This window comes from Mytilus galloprovincialis, chromosome 7 (genome assembly GCF_965363235.1).
Source record: "Mytilus galloprovincialis chromosome 7, xbMytGall1.hap1.1, whole genome shotgun sequence".
NCBI classification, from domain to species: domain Eukaryota; kingdom Metazoa; phylum Mollusca; class Bivalvia; order Mytilida; family Mytilidae; genus Mytilus; species Mytilus galloprovincialis.
In genome coordinates this window covers 86,553,098-86,580,835 of record NC_134844.1, presented here as the reverse complement: position 1 = coordinate 86,580,835, position 27,738 = coordinate 86,553,098, and the positions used below count along the sequence as shown (strand labels likewise).

At 30.8% G+C, this 27,738-nt stretch overlaps 1 protein-coding gene and 1 long non-coding RNA gene across 5 annotated transcripts in view; both read right to left on the bottom strand.

Moving 5' to 3' along the window:
- The window catches only part of LOC143083919 (vitellogenin receptor-like), a 39,698-nt gene extending 12,875 nt beyond the window's left edge, over positions 1–26,823 (bottom strand). Inside the window, exons 1-5 of one of the 4 annotated variants that reach the window (XM_076260324.1) lie at positions 26,564–26,775; positions 23,138–23,350; positions 20,791–20,903; positions 18,897–19,154; positions 16,602–17,163 (exon numbers count right to left, since the gene is read on the bottom strand). In XM_076260324.1, the coding sequence (XP_076116439.1) occupies positions 17,156–17,163; positions 18,897–19,154; positions 20,791–20,903; positions 23,138–23,350; positions 26,564–26,697 (726 nt within the window). In that variant the 5' untranslated portion in view covers positions 26,698–26,775 and the 3' untranslated portion in view covers positions 16,602–17,155. Of the gene's footprint in view, positions 1–16,596; positions 19,155–20,790; positions 20,904–23,137; positions 23,351–26,563 lie in introns of those variants that run through there. The other 3 variants (XM_076260320.1, XM_076260322.1, XM_076260323.1) reach the window with 3 other exon arrangements.
- LOC143083916 (uncharacterized) lies at positions 1,519–5,508 on the bottom strand. Its single transcript, XR_012980940.1, has 2 exons — positions 5,419–5,508; positions 1,519–2,335 (listed from the first exon to the last, which is right to left on the bottom strand). It is a non-coding gene; the product is annotated as an uncharacterized LOC143083916 (long non-coding RNA).
- Positions 26,824–27,738: the final 915 nt, after the last annotated feature.

Genomic DNA, 27,738 nt, shown 5'->3' with positions numbered 1-27,738 from the left:
GGGAGGGTTGGGAACTCGCTAACATGTTTAACCCCGCCACATTATTTATGTATGTGCCTGTCCCAAGTCAGTAGCCTGTAATTCAGTGGTTGTCGTTTGTTTATGTGTTACATATTTGTTTTTCGTTCATTTTTTTACATAAATAAGGCCGTTAGTTTTCTCGTTTGAATTGTTTTACATTGTCTTATTAGGGCCTTTTATAGCTGACTATGTGGTATGGGCTTTGCTCATTGTTGAAGGCCGTACGGTTACCTATAATTGTTAATGTTTGTGTCATTTTGGTCTTTTGTGGATAGTTGTCTCATTGGCAATCATACCACATCTTCTTTTTTATATGTTATACAAGACTAAAATACCTAGTATTATCAAATGAATTATAACAATTGCTAATAGTTGTCAGACTTTTGTTATCAAAAAGCAGCTACATGTGTATAATTAAGATGTAGACATGATCACTGGTGTCAGATGTAAACAAGAGTGACTGTGCAAATGCTGAAATGTCATCTCTGCTTTGCCTACATGTATGAAGGTTTTACTACATGTACAAGTATCACACACACTTTCAATTTTCATTAACCTTTGAAAATGAAGTTGCAGTCAAATAAACCATGCCAGACAGATGATCAGATGTACACCCTACAAACATTCCATACCCATGATACCCAAAATTTAGTGATTTATACTGTCTGTGAAATAGACTTAACATTCTTAACATCCAAACCATGAAAACTAACTTATGAATATCCAATAATATGCCAAAAATAGTGATCCTATGCATGTACATGTAGTTTATACTGTAGCATCTGAGAAACATTTGGAAATAGATCAAACCACAAAAACTAAGCATTGTTCAATGAACCATGACATTTTCATTGGGGTCAAAGTCTGTTGTAAGTCTTGCAATTAGACATATTCACCTTACACTCATTTCATAAACCAAATATAGTTGACCTACTTTTCCTACTGCTTGTAGTATTTTTAAACATGTGTGAGAAACAAACTTGACAAATTACATGTAACTGAAGTAACCTTAATCACTGATCCATGAAATGAAGTCAGGATCAGGCCAACCCTGCCTGACAGACACTGAGACATGTACACCTTTCAAGATACCATAACAATTAATCCAGTAACTCAATAAATATACATATGTTATACATTTAAGACTTCGAGTGTATTTCACTGTGACTGTTCAAACAGTAATTTTTTGTAAACAGTTACATGTACATGTAGTATACCATGAAAACTAGGTGAAGTGCAATGGATAAATCAATAACAGAAACTTTATAACATAAGGAAGTATCCAGGCATTTCAGCTTCTAAAATGTATCTGGTAAAGCTTAAATACAAAACGGTACGCTGTAGCTACTGCCAGATTGTAAAACATATTTCTTGGCTTGCATGCATGTATTTCAACTTTTGTTGCAGGAGGGATACTAAAGTTATACTTTAATGTACGTGCATGGTTTATTTGTTTCAAATACCATGAATAGTTGGCCACTAATATGACTAATCATGCTAATTAAGATTTTTATTTAATTCTAATTCAGACTTTAATAATTTTAGTACAGCAAGCAGTCATTTGACTCTAAACAATTGACGCGGACTGCACGAGACCCTCATAGTTGGTTAAGATCTTTTTACACACCCTGGACATGCTGGCGGTAGTTAACAATTGCAATGCCAACATAAACTTAAGATGTGATATACATGTACTGTTTTGTAAATTTCACTGAAACTAGAAATTCACATTATCCATATTGTTATTATATTAAAATGACTGATTATCCACTAATTAAAAGTATTCATGAATTCAGATATGATGCACTATTATTAGTAGTATTCACTGAAATTATGCATTTTCATTATTCCAAATTGCTATTTCAAATGAATAGTTATCCTGGGTATTCATGGAATTCAGAAATAATGTACATGTATGACTGCACTATTAATATTCACTGCAACTACGAAATTTTGTTATTCCAAATTCACAATTGATCATGATAATCCAAGGTAATTAGTCCTCCAGTAATGTGGTCCTCCTTTAATACAATTTGTAATTTTCCTATTTGTACAAGGCACAATTTTCTTCTTGTCCAATTTAATCAGAACATCACATTATCATCATGGAATAATGCTGCACGCCATATTCATAAATTCCAAAAACAATAGATAACTAGCATTAAATAATGAATTAATCCATTGTTTCACAATTTGCAGCTATACAGCGACTCAGTGACATCTATATTTTCTATGCATCAAAGTGCACATGTACTAGCAGGTGTCATATTCTAAGTGGGAATCATGGTCAAACCAATACATATTCAGTATGATTCTACAAAATAAAATATACATTTAGACTCAAGTACAGTAAATGTTTAACTAATAATAAATATATAATACTACATGTATATACATTGTGCAATAATAATAAAGTCAATTACAATAACTGTATTTACCTAGATAAAACTAGCACTTCTCATTTGATTGACCAAAAAATTCTAGCACTAATACAGTTCTATTTTCAAGTCCCTATTAACAAGAAAAATAAATCTTTTAAGGGGGTCTAAATTCTATGTAGTGTTGTCTTTTTTCCTGCATTAATGATTTGTTAAGTGTGATTGTGTACTTTCATTGAAGGGTTACTTTATTTCATCAATTCTTTAAAGTCAGACATCATGGACATAGTTATTCCTCTCTAAAACACAACAGGTTATTTCTTTTGTTCATTTTAATTATGTTTATCATTAAATATGAAATATATTGATACTACAAACATGACAAAAAAAGTTTAAGGAACGAAAAAATAAAATAAATAAATACCCTGTTACTATATACATGTAGATGATATTGACTTTACCTTTGTCCAGTGCATATAATGAATAAACCTTTGTGATGTAAAAATATTGTTCCAAGACTTAACCATCCCAGTTAATGTTTTAAATCCTTGAGTTTAATAATTTTTACATCTTTTGTGTTACCCTGAATACTTTTTACTTATTCATTTGTTATAACAGCTTGCATTAAATAATGCTTTGCAGCTCACTTTTTTTATTTAATTTAGTTATTTACCCAATTTTATTTTAATAAATCAATATTCAGATTACTTTTAAAATTTGCTTTTTAATATCCAAAATAATATATATCCTGCTGTTTCATATTTTTCTTAAATTATAATTTGTTTTGAAAAAGTTATCAAAATTTTGAAGAGGACAATTTTAATCATGATAATTTGTGAACATTATTATAAAATGGTATCATTATACCAATGACAGATTAAATATCATCCCCCAGGGCAATAAACTATTGTGTCTTAATTTGTATATTAGCTACATCATGTATATAAGAATTTCTGATTATTACCTATGGCATATCCAGTGTTAACATCCTCATTATTACCTATTTTAATGTCACATTTGCATGGTCATATTCAGTAAATACAAATATTTTAATTGTTAATTTTGAATTTGAATCAAAAAAAAATTGTGTTAGACTAAATTGGTAGATACAACACATACAATGCAGTTAACATAGTAAATTTTATGAGAACTTACTGGATAATACTATATCTATAAAAAATATTTTGAGCTTCATAAAATACTTTAAAAAAGTTTATACCATGTTAACATAAAAAAAATATGCATGCAGATAGATTTTTTTGTTATGTTTTCCTGACATATTGAATGTTAACATAAAATAATTATCATGATTATGTAAAAAATGCAAAAAAATCTGCAGTCGTATGTGAATGCACATGATCAAAGGAGATGTGGGATATATCAATGATGCATCAACCCAACAGTTAGGCAACAATAAAGTAACCAAAACACAACTGAATGCGTGTCGAAAAATATATATGACTTATAGATTAGAAGGTCCTTAATCATTGCGGAATAAATAAAACCATTGAATGTTACTACTTGTAAGTTAGATAACATGTATGGCACAAATGAATTTTGAAAAACAATGCTAACAGGGCACAATTTATATAAAAATTTCACATGAACATATATCATGTATATAGTTTGGGTTCAAAGTATTAACAAATTATAGTGATTTAATATAAATTCTATGTTAAATCTAAAAAGAATAAAATTATGATGCTAGCTTTGCTCTTTTAATATGTGTTTTTAAACAATGTAGTACATGATAAAACAATTACTAATTGAATTAGCACAATTTGTTTAATCAACTGTGTTTAAATGGCAACTGTTTATGACTCTGTGCCTTGTTTTAGGAACATTAATTTAATAATATTGTTTTATTTTGATGATTAACATGATTAATGCTATTTTAAACCATTTTTAAAATATTAATTCACTTTCAATGCCTGCTATTATCAAATATATATTAATGTTTTGTTGTCCATGATTTGAGAATTATTTAAAATCTAAATGAAAGTGGACACTTGCTAAATAAGTCACTATTTAATCTTAAAGTTAATAATTTTCTTAACATTTTATGATCAAATCATATGTGTTTGTACTAAGCATGTTTTTTTTTATGGAAATCGTGACGTCACAATGCATTCTTAATAGAACAAAAACTATCAGCTGATAAAGCAAAACCAGGGAAATACTAGTAATCCAGCATAAGCATGATAAGAAACACATTTATATGGATACCTACATGTAAAGATCGGTTGGTTGTTGGTTATAAAATGTCCAGTGACAAGTATTTCATGCAAATTTATGACCCAAGTTAGCAATACATTAACATACAATATGTACACTACATGATGTATAGGTCAGTGGCAGATCCAGAACTTTTCATAAGGGACAGGGCCCCTGACTGCCCTTAGGGGCACGGATCCAGTCATGCTTGAGTGATTCCCTATATACATGATATAATCGACCAAATTATTCCCACAAAAAAGGGGAAGATATAGAGTAACCTTTTATGTATTCCACTCAGGGTGATGTATGCAAAATAATTAAGGGAATAAATGACATACACATGATAATAGGGGGAGGGTAACGGTGTCCTTTGTGACTTTCAATGATTTATTATGATGCACAACTTTAACATTGAAGCTCAAAGGTGGCTCAAAGCTGATATTTTCCCTGGAACATGCAACTATGCACGAGTGTGGTAATATAGAACGTCGATTCATAGCTATATATAGCCTATCGGAGTATCTCAATATAGATTCCGTTGGATCAGTGGCGGATCGAGCCATTCTAAAAAGGGGGGGTGTCCAACTATATGTCCCCATTTAAATGCATTGAGCGGCCAAAACAAAGGCGGTTCGAACCCTTGGAACAACAACCCCCCCCCCCAGCCCCCCCCTTTTTGATCCCCGAATGAGAACACATTGTAAGGTCTGTAAGCCGACAAATGTGCACATTTTCCCTTCAAAATTATGAATCCATGATTATTCGATAGTCATGCTTTAAAATATTTATAATTTCTACTCACCGATTGTATTTTCCAGCTCAGATTATTGAACATGTGGTCTAACATCTGTAGTTACCTGTGTAAAAATAGTTTGCCGACCTGAGGTCCAGGTTTTTTTGCTTTTTTGCCGACAAAAAATTAAAGAGGATAAACCGTTTACGGTGAAGAATTGTTTTCCGTTTTTTTAAAATGAAACTTGACAGATTTTACTAATTATTTTTTTAATCATCGGAAATGTCCCTCTTGGTGTAATTCGAATTAAAACTGTTTTATTATGCTGTACAATATTGGTAACTTAGTCATAATCTTTAAATTTATTTCAGGTACACCCTTGTACATTTTTCTATTGCGCAGAATTTATCAAATATGAATTTTAATGAATCCATTATCATCTTCTCATTCTTCTGCAATAATATTAAAACTCTATTTTAAACGAAAGCTTCTGTTTTTTAAAACCAGTTATGAACGAAAATGTTATAAAACAGATATTATAAAATAAAAAGTAAGGATATCAAAAGGATTATTTAAAGTCAAACGCACATGACTGTCAAAAATGACCGGACAATGCTACGGCAATAAATGGAAAACGACAAAAGACAAACAACGATCACAAAATAAATGAATAAACAGCAAAACAAGTTTACAATCGCACGATAGACGATAATAGTATAAGTAATGGACTATTTCACAACAAAATCAAATCTTGAGAGCCGTGTGAGACGTGATTTTTTTTTACACTGATGGACTAGCTACCGTTACGCTAAAATATTTGTATTAAAACATTTACCGACTGTATCAACCTATGAAGTGTTTGTTTTAAACATTTAACGACTGTGTCAACCTTTTATAAGTTGTAATAAACATTTAATGACTGTGCCAACCTTTAGAAAGTTGTAACAAACATTTAACGACTGTCCCAACTCTAAAAACGTTGTGACAAACATTTTTTGACTGCATCAACGTCTGAAAAGTTGACACAAACAAATTTTAACTGTCCCAACTATTAAAAGGTTGGGACGGACATTATGCAACTGCCACAACTATTAGAAAGACTGTAATAAATAGATTTTGACTGTGACAACACCGTAAACCACTGCAACAGTTCTGAAATGACTGATGGTAGCATGTTTTGACTTTCACAACCCGTAGAAAAGTTGGGACAGACATAAATGAACTGTTGCAACGAAATATGACAGATTTGACAGTCATTACCTGTCTTTTACAGACTAAGACAGTCGTACAACGACTGTTACTGGTATGGACAGTTGTTTTTTCGTCCAGTAGTGCGAGTTGAAGGTTTATCAAGTGATGGGAACGTAACTACTTCGGCTTTTATATAAAATAAATTATGTCATTACAAACTTGACATTTTAATAAATTTGTGAGCAATAAAAGTGTCTGCTTCCAAAACATTCATAATCCCTGCACCAAAGCATTATTTACTTTGATCTTCAATTGGCATATAAAACTTATTTGAGCATTTGTAAGTGTCATTTACAACCTGCAATCAACAAGATCATTGTAAATAGACATTTGGCTATACTATCAATAATTTCCTTGTTGTTTTTTAAATCATTGAGTCAATTACAATTTGTATCAATATTTACACAATTATCTTTTTTATCATCGATCTATTCTACAGTTTTAACATGGATATTTAAAAAATTCAACCAAATAAAGATGACGTTGGTAACATTTAGGAAGCGACGAAATACAAGATTGAACAGGTGTCATTTTTTTTATTCCAACGGTATATAATTTTTTTGTATTTGTCATCCCGGCGTTTTTTATATTTTGATTCTTATTAACTTATGTGTCAATTTTATAAAAAAAAATTAAACATGCTAAATTTTATTCAAAAAAAAGACCTGTCTTCTGAACATCTATGTCTTTTCTTGGAAAGTATAACAAGAACATTTCGGTAGGATAAATACTAGTAGTAAATTATGTATCCGTAAAAAAACAACAACGACAAAGCAAAACAGCAAAACGGCTTTCAAAAACTGAATCCATCCGATTTTCATTATATTCATCAAATTCTACCAAAGTATGTCATACTTATTTTCGGTTTCTATATGCAACAACACGAAGTCGAAGTTACAATAAGGACATGCATAACGCATATGTCGTTGACAAACTGACGATGCCGTGAAAAAAATAAAAGGAAAACCGACGACATCACCGGAAAGGTCGTAAAATGCTCTATGAAAAACAAAAGACTGAGTAAAACGAGCACCAGACCGAACCACAGATGCCAAGAAGCTTACACAGTTCCAGTTCTATCTATGGAGACCGTCGTTTAAGTCATCTAAATAGCAACCTGGAGATTATTCTAATTTAATGGAAAAAATGGTGGGTGTAGTTACAACCCTTAAAGCATATAACCTATGATACTGATGTTGCATCAAGGTCAACCTACTAAGAGACATCAATTTAGGGGTGGCGTTGTATCCAACTGATTTAGCTACATTTATAGTAACAGGGTGAATACGTAGGATTTATACATTCCATACTCATATGCATGATTTTCCGTTAATGCTTGGCAGATTATTATTTAGTCATCGTTTTTAATCAAACTGTATACATTTATGAATAAAACTTCCTTATGTACAAAAATACATTGAAAATTAGTATGTACGCCGTTATACTACTTATATAAATATAATGTTGGTCATGAATCATGATATTAGCTCCTTTTGAAGTATGTGCATTTATGATTGCATTTAATAGGCAGACAAGACATATTTTTATATTAGCACTGATTTTTTTTTTATATTTAATGTTTGATAAACTAAATGGTGTATTTTGCTGACATTGCAAACGTAAAATAATCGTGCATTTAATGAATACAGCTTATATAGTGATTGACTATGTTATTGGAGATCTGCTTACCCTCCCAGAGCACCCGAGATCACCCCTAGTTTTTGGTGGGGTTCGTGTTGTTTATTCTTTAGTTTTCTATGTTGTATCATGTGTCCTATTGTTTTTCTGTTTGTCTTTTTCATTTTTAGCCATGGCGTTGTCAGTTTGTTTTAGATTTATGAGTTTGACTGTCCCTTTGGTATCTTTCGTCCCTCTTTTATTGGACTTATCCGACAAGTATAACTCTACTTGATATTTATAAAAACATCATGAACACTCCTCATGTTTGCTTCATTCCTAATTTTGGAAAATACAGAACATTAGTGTTCCGGACACAGGATTATCAACCAGAGGCGATTTCATGTCAAATGGTCCTATTATAAACTTTTAACGAAACAAATCAGCAGCGTCTCTCAGTCTACCAGCATTTGGTCTGCAGATCATTACAGTATATTAGTTCTATACTATTATACAAAATGTTATAACACCAACGTTTTTTGGTAATAAAAACCTATGAATATAAATCGAGTGGTTGTAAATATTGTGGTATGCGTTTGTCAATAAATAAATTGACTTTAGTGGTATAGCTGAATTGTATTGTTATGGCCAATAAGGAGAAATGTTTCCGTATATAAACAACGTTCAACGCATAAATCATTTGATTGTAAAATAAATTCCCCAAACAATTTTTGTTTCAAAGAACACTTAAACATAAAAAGTATAATATGGAAATGCGTGGTCTGCTATTTGTTGATCTTGATATACACTTATACTTGAGAAAATCTTTGTTTTCCGTCTAAAAACTTCCCTGAAATAATAAATTTATTTGAAATACAAGGTTTCGCCTTGCTAAAAGTTCGTTTAGTGCAAATCTCATTTTGATTCTCTAGCTTTTGGTTTCAGAAATTGGACGTTTACAAAGCACATTAAGAAATACAAGAATATAACTTATTTCAAGTAAAATCGGTATGAAAATTACAACATTCATAGATTTATATGATCTTTGATATATGTTGCAGTATATTTGTGATTAACAGGGCACAATTTTTATGAACATCGTTTCGAACAAGGTTTAATCCACGTTTTTATACATTCGTGTATTATGGTAGAGATAATTAATCATCCAGTTCATTGATAAAGGTTCAACTAAATTTATACAATATATTTGGTTTTACAGTTTAACATACCGACATTGCTAGATAATAAATAAATTATCGAATTACTAAAATAATTTGTTATTAGTTAGTACTGCAATTTTCATTGTTATTGATACATGTTATATCAACATTACAAACCTAATCTTGAATTATATTCTAATTCTATCCTATTTTGGGAAATTTTTAGAAATTCAAATATGACCTCACTTACATTTGTGCTTTTATCGATTTGGCTAACGCAGCTGTGAATTTTTATATGCTGGTTTAGTTTATTTATCTATCCATTTTTAGTTCACCTGACCTGAAAGGTCAATTGAGCTTTTCTCATCACCTGGCGTCCGTCGTCCATCGTCTTCCGGCGTCCGTCGTCCATCGTCGTCCGGCGTCCGTCGTCCATTGTCCGTGGTCTGTAAACTTTTACAAAAATCTTCTCCTCTGAAACTACTGGGCCAAATTGTACCAAAACTTGGCCACAATCTTCATTGGGGTATTTAGTTTTAAAATTGTGTCCGGTCAGCCGGCATACCACCCAAGATGGCCGCCACGGCTACAAATAGAACATATGGGTAAAATGCATTTTTTGGCTTATAACTTAAAGACCAAATCATTTAGAGCAAAATTGTTTAACAGGTCGAGATCTATCTGTCCTGAAATTATCAGATGAATCGGACAATCCGTTGTTAGGTTGCTGCCCCTGAATTGGTAAATATAAGGAAATTTTGGTGTTTTTGCTTATTATCTTGAATATTATTATAGATAGATAGAAACTGTAAACAGCAATAATGTTCAGCTAAGTAAGATCTACAAATAAGTCAAATGACCAAAATGATCAATTGACCCCTTTAGGTGTTATTGCCCTTTATAGTAAACTTTTAACCATTTTTCGTAAATCTTATTTTTAACAAGTGTTTAAAGTAGCCCCGAGTCCCTAAGCTTTAATTTGATACCAACAATTCCCCAATATTTTACCTATCGACAAAGATTGAGTATACGTAGGAATTATTCTGTTGAAAATATGTTCTACTTCTTGAAGTTTCTTTCTTTCCGGGCTGGTTTCCGGAAATTTGATAGTATGAACAACATATTAAGTATGGTAAATATGCCGTCCTATTACAATTGTATATACTTTTTGTTTAATTTAAAATAAAAAACTTAACAAGTGTTTTAAAAGTAGCCCCAAGTTCCCAAGCTTTCATTTGATTCCAACAGTACCAATATATTTCACTTATTGACAAAGATAGAGTCTGCGTAGGAACACTTCTGTTTAAATATGTACTACTTCCTTGGATTGTCTTTCTTACCGGGCCAGAATTGGTGGTTTTATATATTCACTGGAAATACTTAAATGCAAACAAATTAAATATAGCAACTGTTAAAATGTTTAATCGTCAATGAAACCTGGAAATATTTCTTTACTTTTACTATAAAAATGCAAAATAAAAACAATGGGTCTATCAGAACTCTGTGATATTTGTGATTTAAGTGTTGTATCTCTAGTAAATAAACTTATCATAGATACCAAGACTAAATTAAGTATATACGCCAGACGCGCGTTTCGTCTAAAAAAGACTCATCAATGACGCTCGAATCCAAAAAAGTTTAAAGTGCCAAATAAAGTACGAAGTTGAAGAGCATGGAGGACCAAAAATCCTAAACAATTTGTCAAATCCAGCTAAGGTAATCTATGCCTGAGGTAAAACAATTCAAGTGCCTATGAGAAGGGTATTTTATTATAATTTACTTGATGTCTGATTCCTGGATTTCTGTAAAAGAGGGACGAAAGATACCAAAGGGACAGTCAAACTCATAAATCTAAAACAAACTGACAACGTCATGGCTAAAAATGGAAAAGACAAACAGACAAACAATAGTACACATGACACAACATAGAAAACCAAAGAATAAACAACACGAACCCCACCAAAAACTAGGGGTGATCTCAGGTGCTCCGGAAGGGTAAGCAGATCCTGGCTACATGTGGCACCCGTCGTGTTGCTAATGTGATTTCAAATCCGGTAAATATTCTAATTCGGTAGGTCACATTCATGAAAGGAAAGGGGATTGTAGTTACGACGTAAGGAACATATCCGATATCATTTGTGAAACGGTTATTCCATAACGGTCAACCAACTCGTGATGGCGTCCGTAAAATTTACGAAGTGATGATTTCAACTACACCATTTAAAACTCTTGGTTTAATAGCTTCCTTGTGAGCAGCAACCCTCTATCAAGAAAATCATGATAGGAAATGCCAGCAAGGGAATATCGTTTCACTTCGGAGATATATACCCCGTATGCAGGTGATGCTTGAATGATGCTACTTAAAAATGGAAAGTTCACAATTGGAAAGCTGAAATCATCTCTTTTGTCATAAAGTTTTGTTTTCAACCGACCCTCATTGTCAATTTCTAGATATAAGTCAAGATATGAAGCCGACTTAACTGTATCTGTAGTATCCTTTATATCTAGTTCAATGGGATAGATGCTTTCCACATAGTCAGCAAATTTTGAATTATTTAGTGAAAGAACATCATCTATATAGCGGAAAGTAGAGTTAAAGGATATTGCTAACTTCTTATCTTTCTTTCTAAGAAGTTCCTGAATATGTCAGCCTCATGATAATAAAGAAAAAAGTCGGCAAGTAGAGGGGCACAGTTTGTTCCCATTGGAATGCCGACAGTCTGTTGAAAAACAGGTCCTCCGAACGTAACAAATATGTTGTCAATAAAAACAATCGAGCATCTTGATAATATTAGTTTCAGAGAATTTTTTGTTTGAATCAGAGTGATCCTTTACAAAGTATGATTTATTCCTTCCTAAGACAAGATACATGTATCTACGTTGGCCATTCTTTTTTGTGAAGCAAAGCAATACCAACTCTTTCAATTTGTCTTTTAGTTTGGAATGTGGAATACTTGTGTAAAGAGTACTTGTGTAAATGCATTTATCTTTCACAATATTTGTTTTCTAGAATCGACTTTCTGCAAACATGTCCTTAAACATTTTTGAATGTCCACTCGTGAACATAACCAATAAGGAGTACAACTTAATAAAAGAAATGCTGTTATGATACGTGTTATAATCATAAAAATAAGTAAACCGAACAGATACATTATAATTAGAAGATATTTTATTAACCAATCATGATGCCCAAAATTTGAGCTTTACGATAAAATGAATTATAAAATAAAGCAGAGTAACTTATTAGAATGATTGGAGTTATTAAAGTACCTGTAAACAAAGTAACAAACTTATAAACAATGTTATTGATAAAATATTAAGTCATTTTGAAGCAACTTCGACATACAGAAAATATTTTTTTAAATTAATGGGTAAACATCGGACAAAGAGAGACAACTCTTGGTCAATTTTTTTTTTCTAGTTATCAAACTTCAATGATATGTCTAGGAGTTTTATTGGTTCTTAAACAGGTGGTTTAAAATATTTTTGAAAATCAAACAAATCTGCTGATGAAATAATATAAAAAATGACAGATAATCAGCTTACTTTTTTTTTTAATTCATAATATAAAGACCGATGTTGTGATCTGCTATCTTTAGAGGAGGACATTCAAAAAGGAAATGAAAATAATCTTCAATGGCGTATTTTAAGCATAGCTATTCGAATGTGCATCGGAGAAAAAGATATTATATTTTAGTGTATATATGGATTGCAATGTTATCAACACTACCGTTTGTTAAAAAAACTAAAATAGACCATGGTATCATTTTGTTTTCATTTACACATTTTTTCAAACTATTTCATTTACTATCTTAGTAAATGAACATCTATTGCATACGTTATTTCAAACATTATTGTTCAAGTTAAATACATTCAAAATAATATACAGATTAAATGAAACGAAAATGTATAGCTTTAATTTATTTGAAAGTTGTACAGCACTTGGATAACTATACATACACTAGTGGTTACTCAACACGTTTGTGTAGATGACGTCTTAAAGGAAAACAACGGAAAAATAGCAACTTTTACCATGATAAATCTCCCATGATACCTAATAATGTGTATCTGTTAGTAGAAAGTGCACAATATAAAGAATGAGAATTAGTAAAAACAATATTTTCAACGTGTCAAATTATAGGTTGCAAGAAGTTTAATTGACTAAGAGAAGTGTTTTGTTATTAGTATTCTTTTAATTATGTTTGATTCTTGCTATATTCTTAATTTATTTATCTTTGACGATGTTTGTTTTCTAAAATCCAATTACTACTAACATGTCCTTAACTGTTTCCACTGTTAAAGATATCAAATGAGGAGTACAAATTAATAAAAGAATTGCCGTTATGATTTTTTTATAAACACAAAGAAAAGTTAATCAAACAAGATACATTAAAATAACAAGGTATTGTATAAACCATTTATGTTGCCCAAAATGGCAGGTATGCAATAAAAGAAATTTCAAAATAAAACACATAATTGATAATTGATAAGAATGATAAGAGTGATTATAATACATTTTATCAAAGTATCAACATATACATTCATGTTATTGATAAGATAATAAGTCTGTTTGAAGCAACAACGACTTGGAAAAAAATGGATTTCAAAATCCATGTGTAAACCTAGGACTAAGAAAGACAAATATTGATCAACTTTTTGTATATTATTTCAAACATTAGTATGCAAGCGATATACATTCAAACGTATGTTCAGATTAAATTACTAGAAAAATGTATGACTCTCAACTATCCTAAAGTTATTGAGAGCACTTGCATATATTCTGATGTATTTGAGTATAAAACTAAATTCAATGACTCAACAAAATTGTTTTTATGACATTTAAAAAAAAAATTCTACCATGCCTCGAGTCATTCCTTTTACGTTCTGAATTGTTGTGTCCTTAACAACAATCCATTATTCCAATTCATCTATTTTATCGATTTTCAAACACTTGAAATGCATATTCTTGACCGGACTCGTTAATATTCCGGAAAGGAATTATCCATCGCGTAATCTTCTGCATATCATCAGATTTTCTAGCCAATGAATAATCGCGTGGCGTGAAATTCATGATATTGAAAATCACTGTCCACCTAAGTGTTTGGGTATATCATCCCCAGTCTTTATGGTTGTATAATTCACTCATCTTCATTGCAATCTGTATGAGAATTAAACAGGTTAACGTGCTATTCTTTTCACATTGATTCATGCTTTTTGTTTCCAAATTGATTAATTCAATTTCAATTCTTTGAAATGTATTTCGTATATTTTAATGGATGTATAGACCCTATTTTGCAGAGTTATAATCAGTCAGTGAGACCTAAAATAAAAAAAAACAAAAACATATATGATATACAATGATATTGTCATTCCCGTAGTATTAGATAAGCGTAACAAGTTTATATAGATTGTACGTTAATTGTTAAAAAGTACTAATGTTAGTTCTCTAAGACATGAGATAATTTGAATAACAAATATGAACACGACATGCACGATTATCAATAAAAGTGCAAAATATGTATATGTTTGGCAATCGAATTTAGTAATTCTTATTACATTTTATAGAGCTTTACGCATTTCAGTAAGACTAAAAACATTTGTAGTATACATGTACATGTCTCAATCATGTGTCATTTCGCAAAAGAAAATTACATACAAAAACACTTTTTGCAATTTTTCAAAATGTGTTGCATTTTTACGATAATATGGGTATTTGTTTTTACTTTGATTAAACAAATGACTTTTTGTATAAATGAATCTCACAACATTCCATGAGTGTTTTCTGGGAAATGTGTAAGATTTCACATATGTTGTTTGAAAGTAAAGCTTCAGGCAAACGAGCTTATGTTCAAAGACAATACCCAAAAATGAAATGAATTATACTTTATTTCCGCAGGATAATTAATCTAATTTACATATGCGTATGTATGCACTTTCAATATTGTTGCCAAATATGCACTTGTCCATATGTTTGAGTTTATTTCAGAAAATAACTACCGTATATTTTTCCTATCAATGAGCTATGTGTTACAATTATCTAATCAAAACTTTATGCGTTCCTTTAGATCTAAAATTTTTGTTTTGTTTGACAACTCCCTCACTCTATATCAACCTGTAAAGAAATGAAGTTAAGATTGTTTTACAATTAGCGCACGTGTTTGCTTCATATATTCCGAAATATCATGTTGGATGATCTTTATTTAATGACTACAAGCATATGAGTTACAGCATTTGTCAACGTATTTTGATCCTTACATAATAAGACATAACATTCACTCAGATTAATAATAACTGCTAAATAGCGATACTTTTAAGTGTAAATTGAGAAATGAGTACATTCGTTTGTTTATAGATGTTTTAAATTCACCATTTGACAGTATTTCATATTAATTGCAAATCGTGTCAATAAATCGTACACATCAATGTATTTGCTTTATCGTTTAAGTGTTCTTATAATTTGATGGCACCCTGTGAAATTAACATGAATTTAAGTTCATGAAACAAAAACAAATACGAATTTGAACACTTTTCACTATGACATTTTCTTAGACTTAACAAGTCTGAAAAAAAATTCATTTTGAAACAACTAGAAACAAAGCATGAAGGTTAAACACAAGCCACTAATAGCATTCAAAATCAGTCAACAAACGACAAAGCAAATAATGTATTAACAATTTCAATTTTATTTTTATTTTAACCAAACCTATCAGACACCTACAAAACAGTTGTTGCATTTACATGAAAAACTGGCAAATTCCATGTTGTCTTCAGTATCATGAAAATTACTGTATTACACAAAACAGAAAATGTCACAGCAACAATTATCGGTTACATCAAACTGCTTTAACATAATTTCAAAAATGTTCATTTGTTATGTTGTACTGTTATTATACTGTCCCATATTAGGGAGATGGTTGGGATCCCGCGAACTTGTTTAACCCCGCAACATTATTTATGTATGTGCCTGTCCCATGTCAGGAGCCTGTGATTTAATGGTTGTCGTTTATTTATTTGTTTTTTCTTCATTTTTTTTTTTATATAAATAAGGCCGTTGGTTTTCTCGTTTGAATTGTTTTACATTGTCATATTGGGGCTTTTTAGAGCTGACTATGCGGTATGGGCTTTGCTAATTGTTGAAGGCCTTACAGTGACTTATAATTTGTAATGTCTGTGTCATTTTGGTCTTTTGTGGACAGTTGTCTCATGGCTATCATACAACATCTTCTTTTTTATAATCATTAATATTGTTCAACTGTGATTCAGAAAAATCTTATCGCAGGTAGATAAACAAAAACCATGCATTCAATGTTGACCAATCTAATAAAATGATATATATTTATGATTAATGAAAATGGTTTTACTTCCACTGTTCCGGATTCGGGGAAGGTACATGTCTTACTCTTCAACGTTCTACATGTGCTGGTTCCAGGTCTGTCTGAAACCTGTCATGCATTGTTTTGTTGTATGCTACTGTGTATAATAGTTTGTTTTCGTTTGATATTTTGTATGATGATCACGCCGTTAAGTTTTAGTTTGATATGTTTTACCTTTGTCATTTCGGGCTTTTTATAGCTTTCTATACAGTATTGGTTTTACACATGATCGAAAGCCATAAGGTGAACAAATGTTGTTAAACTTGTAAGTCATTTGGTCTATTGTTGAAAGAGTTGTGTTATTGGCAACCTTTCGACATTTTATTTGTATATGGCAAATAACTGACAATACCGAATAAATTACCTCTCTTTCTTTTAATTCATGTCGTCGTCTTACAATATAATCTAAGTTGCTGTAATAGAAAGCTAATGCCATACATCAACGCACAATAATATTTTTTGGCTTTTAAGTAGCTTTAGCTGCAAGAACTCTCTAATCGTTCTGTTGACGTGATACGATTTTCCATTAGAATTACCAAACAAAATCCGATTTAAGTGTTCATATGATGCGATTTTTGTCGAAACAACATTATAGGTAACATATTTGATTGGCTACAAATCAGGCTGAATTCAAAGAATATCAGTCTAAAATGTTCGTATGGCATGACTTGAATGCCACGAGTTATTTAGTTAGGCGTTTCTTTGAAGTATAATTGTGTTGTCCAGTCTTTGTTTATACGTGTTTTAATATTTCTCTTGGAAACACACGCCATGATACCATATATTCATAATTTAGAGCAGATTCCATTTGCCATAATTTTTGTGTTTTCTGATATTTCTTCCTTTTTTTAAAATATTAGTAAAACATTAAAGTTACTGTTAGAACAAAATTTGAAAAAAAAAAAAAAAGTTTTGGTAATATGTTGATATAAATAACACAAATACAGTATTACTAAAGACTACTATATGAAAATTGATACGGTACAGTAGTATATCAATTTGATATAAATCAAAAATTTAAGTAAAAATACATACCTCTTGTTTGTGTCGTACAATATCATGAAAATCAATGTCAGTCGTACAAATTAAAGTTATTTGATTATTATAATTGTTATATCTTGATCCAAGAAATCATCAAAAAAAGATTTACGAGATTAAAAAAAACTAAGTTAATTTATTCAACAGCAACAACAATCAATATGGATACTTTTTATCAGTAAACACAATACATAGATATAGAATACATACATATAGAATACATATATATATAATACATGCATATAGAATACATACATATAGAATACATACATATAGGATACATACATATAGAATACATACATATAGAATATATCTGTAATTGTAACTTATATATTAAAAGCATTACATTAACAACTTGCATGGAACGCAATGAAGCTAGTGTTAGGATGAAACTACACATGTACATTTGGTTAATCAGCATAACAAGATATGTATATACTAAGTAAACAGCTGAATATAAAAGATATGAAGCAACTAGCAAATAAAAAAACCACATATAGTCATATATAAGATGTCGATACACATATACAATTACATGCATTGATTTAACTATTGCAAGATAACTTGTATCAAATTCAAACTGAGCGCAAACGGATTTGTTCTTTCATATAGCTGTCTTGGTATTATGTGAAGTTCGATTGCATTCATAGATTTTATACCAATATATTTAAACATCACCAAAACCAATAAATCATTCGTGCTGTACTACACATATTAAGGTAATAACATACAGATAACAAAAACATGTGGTGTTATTCGGTAAGGATATAGATACAAATCAAATATTCGCATTATGATCTAATCAGAATGTGCATTTAAAATCCATGTTATGTTGTATTTCATATACAAATAAACGTTTTTAGTTTTTTAAATCTGTTTTGTGTATTGATCCTTTTTCCGTGTTTGTTATATTACTTCAACTGACATTGCTAGTATCCATGTTTAAATGTCGAGTAGCGCATGGGATAATTTTGCAAAATCTGCCACTCTAATATGTCTAAGCTTTGGTGTTTTATTACTTAAGACGGTATTGTAGAGAAGTGTTAAATCAAGTCAATTTATGACGTAGGTTATTATTACAAATGATTATAAATGGTCATTAATATACCTTTTGAATTAAAAACAAATATACTGTCAATTCTGCTGGTATCGTTATGTAGAACAGTCGGCTTTGATCCCTGTGATTTGTTTACCATTAACAACTGATGTGCATAACCATAGTATATGTAACTACCAACGATACTGATAGCATAGTAGTATCTGTAAATATGTGTTGAAAGTATTATTTTAACATCAGAGCCATCGTCTTTACATGATTTCATCTCGCCATCGTGATTAATCCAGTACAGTCTGTTTTCTTCAGTGTCTACAATGAGTTGAATCATGGAGTGGATACATCAGTATTCATTCGAACAACAATAATATATCAATGTACTTATTTTATTTAAAATCTGGTGTTTACGTCACGATTGATTCACCTCGATTATCGACGACACAAACAATTCAATACAATAAGTTATAGATAATGCATATTTGGAGGTTTTTCTTGTCGTATAACACACCGAGGGGTGACAGGATTGATCAAATGAAAGACCGACCGTAGGGAGGTCTTTCTTTGAGCAATTCTGACACCCCGAGGTGTGTTCTACGACAAGAAAAACCTTACAATATGCATTATCTGACTTATATACTGTCAAAAAAATATTATTTTTTATAAAGATTTGCAAAATTTAGTATCCTATTTTACCGACAACACTAAGTGGCATATTCCTTTCTAATACGTCCAGGTTTTAATACGCACTACGGCACATTTAGAATGTGAAATAGAAATCTAATTAATCTAGATATAAACCTTTTAAAAAATATTACACAATAAAATTTTACTGCAACTGCATAAAGTAAGACACAAATGTATTATTACCATCCGATAACGTATGTATGACAAATACAAGACACATTGTAAGTAATTTAGTGTACCACTTAGCTTATGGAAAAAGGGGAGGGTATGCTTTTATCTATTTGTAATGGCATTTCTATGGCGGAAAAGTGGTTATTTTTTTAACAATTTTAATTGAATCGAAGGTTAAATTCGGAAAGATTGTCTTTAGAATAGCAATACATTTTATTAACAGATAATCAGGATATAATTATATACCCTCCGCACCCGACCCTTTTCTGAGTTACGTTAATATTATTCAATAGAATATAAGATTATCTTATTAGTTGATCACTTGATAGAGTAAAAGGTATACATAAATTTGAAAAAGTTAAGAACTAACACAAAGACGAATATAAATACATGTAGGTCACAGTACGATTTCCTATTCAGCGTTTATCGTCCTGAACATGCATGAAATATTTGCCACTGGACGTGAAGCAAGCAACTAAAAATCAACCAACCTATTCAGTGTGACTCAATAAGATTTTCAAAATCTAACACACGAATATGTTAAATCTTGCTTTTTATTTATGAAAGTCTATATTAAAAATCATCTCACATATATGATAATGTTCCTTTATTGTAGATATAAACTAACAAAGCTTCACGTTATTTGTTTCTAAAATTAAAATGCGAGCAATGAAGGTTTCTTTTAAATCTATCATTGATCGAGCTTTAAAATATAAATTTCCAAATCGGCAACAAACAACTATCAGACGAATAAAATTTTAAAGTAAATTATAGATTGCATTTTTATCAAGGAAAATAATGACCTCACACAGGTCATTATTGTATGCCTTTGAGCATATTTTATTGAAACATGGTATCGTCGGGTTGATTCTGAAAAAGAATGACCTGTCGTTCTGAAAGAAAATAACTCCATATAGGTATATAAATGTTTATAAATTGTATCACGTTTTGTTCCTTCAACGTGTAGGTAAAAACAAATTGATCAGTATTTCGAATGTTTTGAACACTAATCCGTGAACCACAAATGTCAAAACAATGACAAATTGTCATATTTTAAGTAATTTTACTACAAAGCTAACTAGTAACAGCATACCTATATTCATGCAATGAACATATATAGATGTGAAGTTAACGATCGTTCGCCTTTCAGAGAGATCAAATCTAGACTTCAATATTTCTGTATTCCGTTCAACTATATACATCCACCTGTATGACAAATCAAAACTTGACATTTTAAGGAAATTAAAGTTTCAGGTTCAATTTGTGTTTAAATATGTACGTGATGTGTTAGTAATAAACATTAATGAGAGAGGCAGACAATGCTACATATAAGGATTATGATAAATAAAACATGTGTTACATAAGATAATGTTGTATAGTACTATAAACCGATAGGTAAATATAGATTGTGCATATTGAATCGACTTGAAAAAAGGATTTGTATATAACAACACAAACTTAAAAACGAGTATACTGGAAGGAACTTACAAATTGCAATCGAACACTTTCTTTAACTCAAAGATCGATTTTCAATGCTTCATTTTAAAAAAAGGGACACTTTCCTATAAAGATACATTCAATTTAACAAACTACTCGCACAGAACGAGTTTGCTAGTGTTAACATCCCGAAAAACAAAACAGCCTAACCTAGCCTAATTTAGCATGTATAAGTCAACACGACTGTTTTTTTCTTTATAAATCAGTCGACCCTTTATTAAAAAGAATATGTATACTGTATATATGTATATATTAATGATGTCAGAATTTTAATAACGTATAACACATTCAGGGATAAGAAGATATGGGATGAACATAATTGTTTAAATTAGATATAAAGTACGCCCTTTTAACAAAGAGTATTTATAATGGGATCCTACATAAGGAATCTGCAAGACTTATGTTGATATATAAATATCAATGCATTTGATTTAAAAAAATAAAATCGTAATGATAATATTTTCATTGAATTTTTTCTTTCATATTCAGGATATTGAACGGCATGTATCACAAACTAAGATGTGCATGCAATACTACTAATAACAGAGAAACTTGTAGTGATTTAACATCTCTAGTGCAATCAAGATATTTTTGAATTATAATTAAGGTAACACGGCAACCTCACCCCCCTACCCTACACCCCCACTCTACACCCCCTCCGGTTGGATAGGCGAACGCGCGTCTGTAGTACATGATTTCCATATCCTGGATTTACAGTGACTGTTGACCTTGGTTTTGACAAAAAAAACGTGACATGCGAGCTTAATTTAAAAAAACAGGTTTCTCAAATGACAACTTTACTTTAGAAAAATGGCCAAATGTCGGACAGCAGAAAACAAAAGTAATGACCTTGTTAAAAGCACACCTTGATTTTTGGCGAAGGCAGGTATAATCTAAGATATTATACTAATTGGGAAATCAATGTTGTTATTGCATTATGTTAACAACAAACACACCATTATGGAAGTATTTGTTTTAGACAGATCGTACCGCATGTCAGATATTCAAATTGAAAAATAATCTTCAATTTAGAACATATCATTTTAAGGCAAATGTCCATGACATGTCGTGGTACCCGATAGTATATGTCAGTGCATCAGTCGAATATATGACCTAGTTGTATGTGTACTATATGTGTCAGGTCATTGTCTCAAAAAATACAGATATTTTATGCAAACTCAAAGCAAAACGATATTTTATCAGAAAGTAAAGTTGTAAAGGTTGAGTATATCAATTGGAATACAAAACTATAGAAAACTGATTTGAAAAAAATCAATTACAGCATTACCTGTTAAAGTGAAAAAAGCAAAACCGTATAAATGAGGGAAATGAAAATAAAAAAATAAATAAAAAAAAGGAAACCAAATCACACTGGAATATTTTACACGTTGATGACAAAACCACATGTACTATGGATCACATCTTAACTGTAATCAATTCTGCTCCTGAAGATGCGCTTTGACAATAATGTATCTTCAAATATTATAGAGGCTATAATGATTGAAAAAGACTGATACAAATGTCTTGGAGTTGTTTATAGATTATCAGTGACGGTTGAGACGGTAAATTATCATGTTAAGCATATGCTAATAATGATCCATTGTATTTAATAATTTAATTTAAGTTTTGGTTGATTACTCGTTCATTCGATAAAGGATAGAAATCATGTAAAGCCTAATGGTGATGACATATAGCCAACCAGTTTTATTACAATTTCTATCATAACATTAACAGTAACTTGAATCCTCTCAAAAAATAAAGCCAATCAAAACTAATTATAGAGATAAGTAAACAACTTATTTCTCCGAAGGCGACAATGGTAGTCTTTCTGGCATTTAAATGCATTTATAGCAACACATGATTGATAAAACGTGTGTATTGTTCTGTTTACAAAATAAATCCGTAATCGCTCAATTTCTTAAAAAAAAAATAAAACTGTATACCTATTTGTAAAATCAAGTCGTATTACCACAGGATAGATAAAAGTTGATAGCACAGTTACATTGCTTCCATCTAGATTGCATCTTGAGAGTTGGTCTCCTTTAAAATCAATCCAGTAGATATGATTATTGCCTGAATCAACAGCTATTCCTGTTGGACCTGACAATGACTGGAGAACTGTCTGTAATGTTGTATTGTTTGAGGGATAAGCAAATCTATAAACATTATAAAAAGTAATTGACATTAAAATTTGTTTAACCCGGCCACGTTTCGCACCTGTCCAAACACAAGAGCCTCTGGACTTTGTTATTCTTGTATGTTTTTTTTTTATTTTGTATTTCATTTCTATTTTTTGTTAAGTGTAACGTTAATTTTTAATAAACGTGTACGCATTTTTTTTATGAGTTCAAGCCTGCTTCTGTATGTACGATTTTCTCTCTGTTTTGAAGGCCCATTAATGGCTTTCGGCTGTTCTCTGCTTTTTAGTTTGGTTGTTGACTCTTTGACACAATCCAGATTGCAATTCTTAAGTTTATTCTTAACTATGCCGTTTTTACTGATCTTGTTAGATTAACCAAACGTCTCCACTGGCTAATTCTTAAAACACTCACAATAAATTGAATCTGTTATATTATGATAGTGACATAATGTACGATGCAATGACGAATTGATGTTGACGGTTTTAGTTTAGACAGGTAACAGGCAATTTTGCTTCAAATGTTTAGACATATATATCGAACACATCAATTAACGCTGCATCAAAGCAGAAAAATATCCAGTACTTGCTGAACACATACATCATAATCTTGTCGAGACTAATTATTGTAGTTTTGTCTTTTTTTCTCAAAATCAACTTATGTAATCTTTATTTGTAAACTTCATTAAAACTATTTATACAAGTTGTCATATTTCAGGACAACGTTTTAAACCTTATAATGTTTCCAGAAAATGTTTTATTATGATCTGCACGGAATCCATACTAATAAGACTGTAAATTTCACATATGTTGAGTAAAGGACACAGTAATAGTATGTAGTAGTAGTAACAAATTACTGGGATCAATTTAAATGTTTATTAAATCATGAATCACAGTAGCGAGTAATTTTAACTAAAATAAGCGGTATGCTTTAATTTTGTATATTATTATAGTTATTAGATTTATATAAATGAATGGGAAATATCATATAAATAAAGGCAACAGTAGTATACCGCTGTTCAAAACTCATAAATCCATGGACAAAAAACAAAATCGGGGTAACAAACTAAAACCGAGGGAAACGCATTAAATATAAGAGGAGAACAACGACATAACACCGAAACGTAACACACACAGAAACGGACCAAGCATCAGACAAAACACCACGAGAATAACAAATATAACATGAAAACCAAATACATGAATTTGGGATAGACAAGTACCGTGCCACGTCTTATCTCAATTTCTCAAAAATAAGAGAAAACACAAACGACTCAACGTTAAAATAAAATATGGGATATACTTAAATCAGATGATAAAAGGGGTTTGTATTTTCAATTATTAAAGAAGCTAGTGGTAGTGGAAATAGAGGTATTTATGGTGGCGGAAGTAATAGAAGCAGTAGTATTGGTAGACATAGTAGTATTAGTAGTAGTAGTATAAGTAGTAGTAGTTATAGCAGTAGTAGTAGAAGAAGTAGTAGAATTAGTAGTAGTATTTGTTGTAGTAGTAGTAGTAGTAGTAGTAGTAGTAATAGTAGTTATAGCATTTTATGACTTATATACTATCGCAGGTACATTTTTGAAAATATAGTTGATACAATCATATAAATTGTTAAAAGATGATTATCTATCTTTACTTGTTGAACACACATTAAGAAAATATAAATGAAAGAACTTTCATATAAAATTTATGAGACAAAAAACCAGTAAGACTAAACAGTTAACACCCTTTTAAAAAATTAACATAACACACTGTAGACGCAATGGAAGTGACTTGGCAATACTGACATATAATGCATATAAAATGTACCGAAACTACAAATTAACAAGATATAACTCAAGATCCAACCAGTAAAACATTCCATATCTGGATTAAAAAAAGAATAACTGAACACACATTTTTGTTGAAAACGTTATAATGAATTAAGAGGGGAAAAACCACATTATGGATAACAACATACATGTTCATCCAAGTTTAAATTAAAAACAATGTTCAACATATAATTGCGTTGGATAAAGACCGCAATATGTATACGTTTTCATGCAAAACAAATTAATTGGTAGAGGGGTTTAAATACAGCACAAACAACATTTTCCAAAAGACCAAGAAAGTGAAAGAATATAATTCAACAAAACGCTTTTGAACAGACGGTGTTCTTAAACCCTGCTGACTGCCATTGGCAAATAAACTGATCACCAAATGTAACAAAATGGATCAATGGTTATAAATCATAATCATCTTGGCTCAACATCATGTACTTGTAACTGTAATTCGTGTAGTTGCAAATAAGCATATTATAGGGAAATCCTTTTACGACATTGTACTGATAAATTATCAGGATACCGTAGCTCAAATTCTAGAATGCTCAACGTTGCATCGTACAGCTTTAGGTCAACAAACTATATTGGAGACATATCGTAATATAATAGTTATATCATGTATATGGCATCGTGCTATCTTACATGTTGCTTCATAATTCCTCTGTGCATTTTGTAGTTTTGAGTAAGCATGTTTTATGATAACCCTTTCGTTTCATTAAAGTGTTGAAGCATAATTTTATCTTTACTTTGCATCATGCACTTTTTGTAATATGTGCATTACTAAGAATGGGGAATAATTTTGAAACGTTGGAGAGTATATATATATATAATAATATTAACTGAGTACAGACTTTAACATCTTGAACGATACATGTAATATATATCGATCTGCTAGTGGCATTTAAAAGTACTTGATGTTATCCAACAACACATTAGAACTAGCAACATCATACATGTTTGATGTGAATTCGGTAAATATTAAATGTTTATGTTTGGATGTTCTATGTGTAAAATAGGGTGTCTGTATATATAAAGGCAACAGTAGTATACCTTCGTTCGAAAGTCATAAATCGACTTAGAGAAAACAAATATTGTTACAACCTAAAACCAAGGTAAACACATTAATCATAAGACGAAAACAATGAAACAACAGACACACTGAAGTGCAACAAAAACAAACGATTATTCTGAAAATGTTGACTGGTCATACTTTAAAAATATACTTTTCTTGACATAAGACATATTGTTCATTTCATGTTGTGGTAAATGAGAACATTGATGCTTATAAATATCACTAGAAATTCCAATTACTTTTAATAAAACTGATGTTTTTTCTTTAAACTTGATTTTACCACCTTCAATCTTTGTTTCTCTTACTATTGACGTCATCAGAATAAACGTTTACCTACCGAACGATGTCATGATAATTGTATCTTGGAAAATACATGTATCTGTTTTGGTAATCATAGTCTATGGCATACACATGATAACTTCCATGATCTAACAGTACATTCACACTGCTTGTATCAAAATCAAATTCCATAATTCGATAGTTAATTGAATACAACAGCTTAACTTGATAAGCTGAAACAAAAGCAATACGATTAGTAACATAATTATTTCATAAAATCCTATATTACAACAAATCAAATAGAATAAAACCATGACTTTAGTCTATATTTTATCAGTTTAATGAACTGCACGCACTAAGATAAATATCGATGTCATACTTACTGCTCACCTGCATTGACTCTCCTTCTGGTATATTTCACCCCCCCCACCCCCCCACCCCCGTTTTAGAAATAACATGTAATGATAATAGACAATACATTTTTTTTCAAACAGTCCTATAATCATATATTGTCCGTTTAGATACATCTCTTGCATATAAAACAAAGGAAAAAAGACACACACAATGCAGTTACACAAGATAACACAGTAGCAGTATAGCTAACAAATGTACTCAACTTTTGAATTTCAAATCTATCAGAATGTTATCTGTAATACAAAAATGTATTTAACGTGTAGACATTGATACCTTTTTAAATGTGCGATACACGTTAATTTTGTTTTTAAAGAGGTTGTCAAAACGCATTCCAACACTAAAGATCTTGAGTACTTGACCGGTGTACCACATTGTCAGGGTCGTGATTTTTGTTGATGAAAAACACAATTGCATGATTTAGTGTTTATAAAATAACAAAACTGTTTTTTTTTTAATCTTGATATTACCATTCACATATGCTATAAAGGTGAAATGGCAAATTTAACATGTTTTAACAGCACAACATCATTTTAGTTAGTCGAGTTCGTTTATGAATGGAACTAAACACAATATCAACGCAGCCAAAATGAACGAAACACAGAAACGGACTGAATGAAAATCGTTACAAAAACGTAACAAAAAAAATCGGGACTTTGAGTGGTTCAGCAGCCGTATGTCATGTATGTTTGTGTTAAGTTTAAAAACAAATATATACCACAGTATAACATATACATAAACCATATAAAACAAATACTAATGACGCAGTATTGTGTCGTCATTGTGACTTATCTACTTTAAAAAAACATATATAGCAAGGGT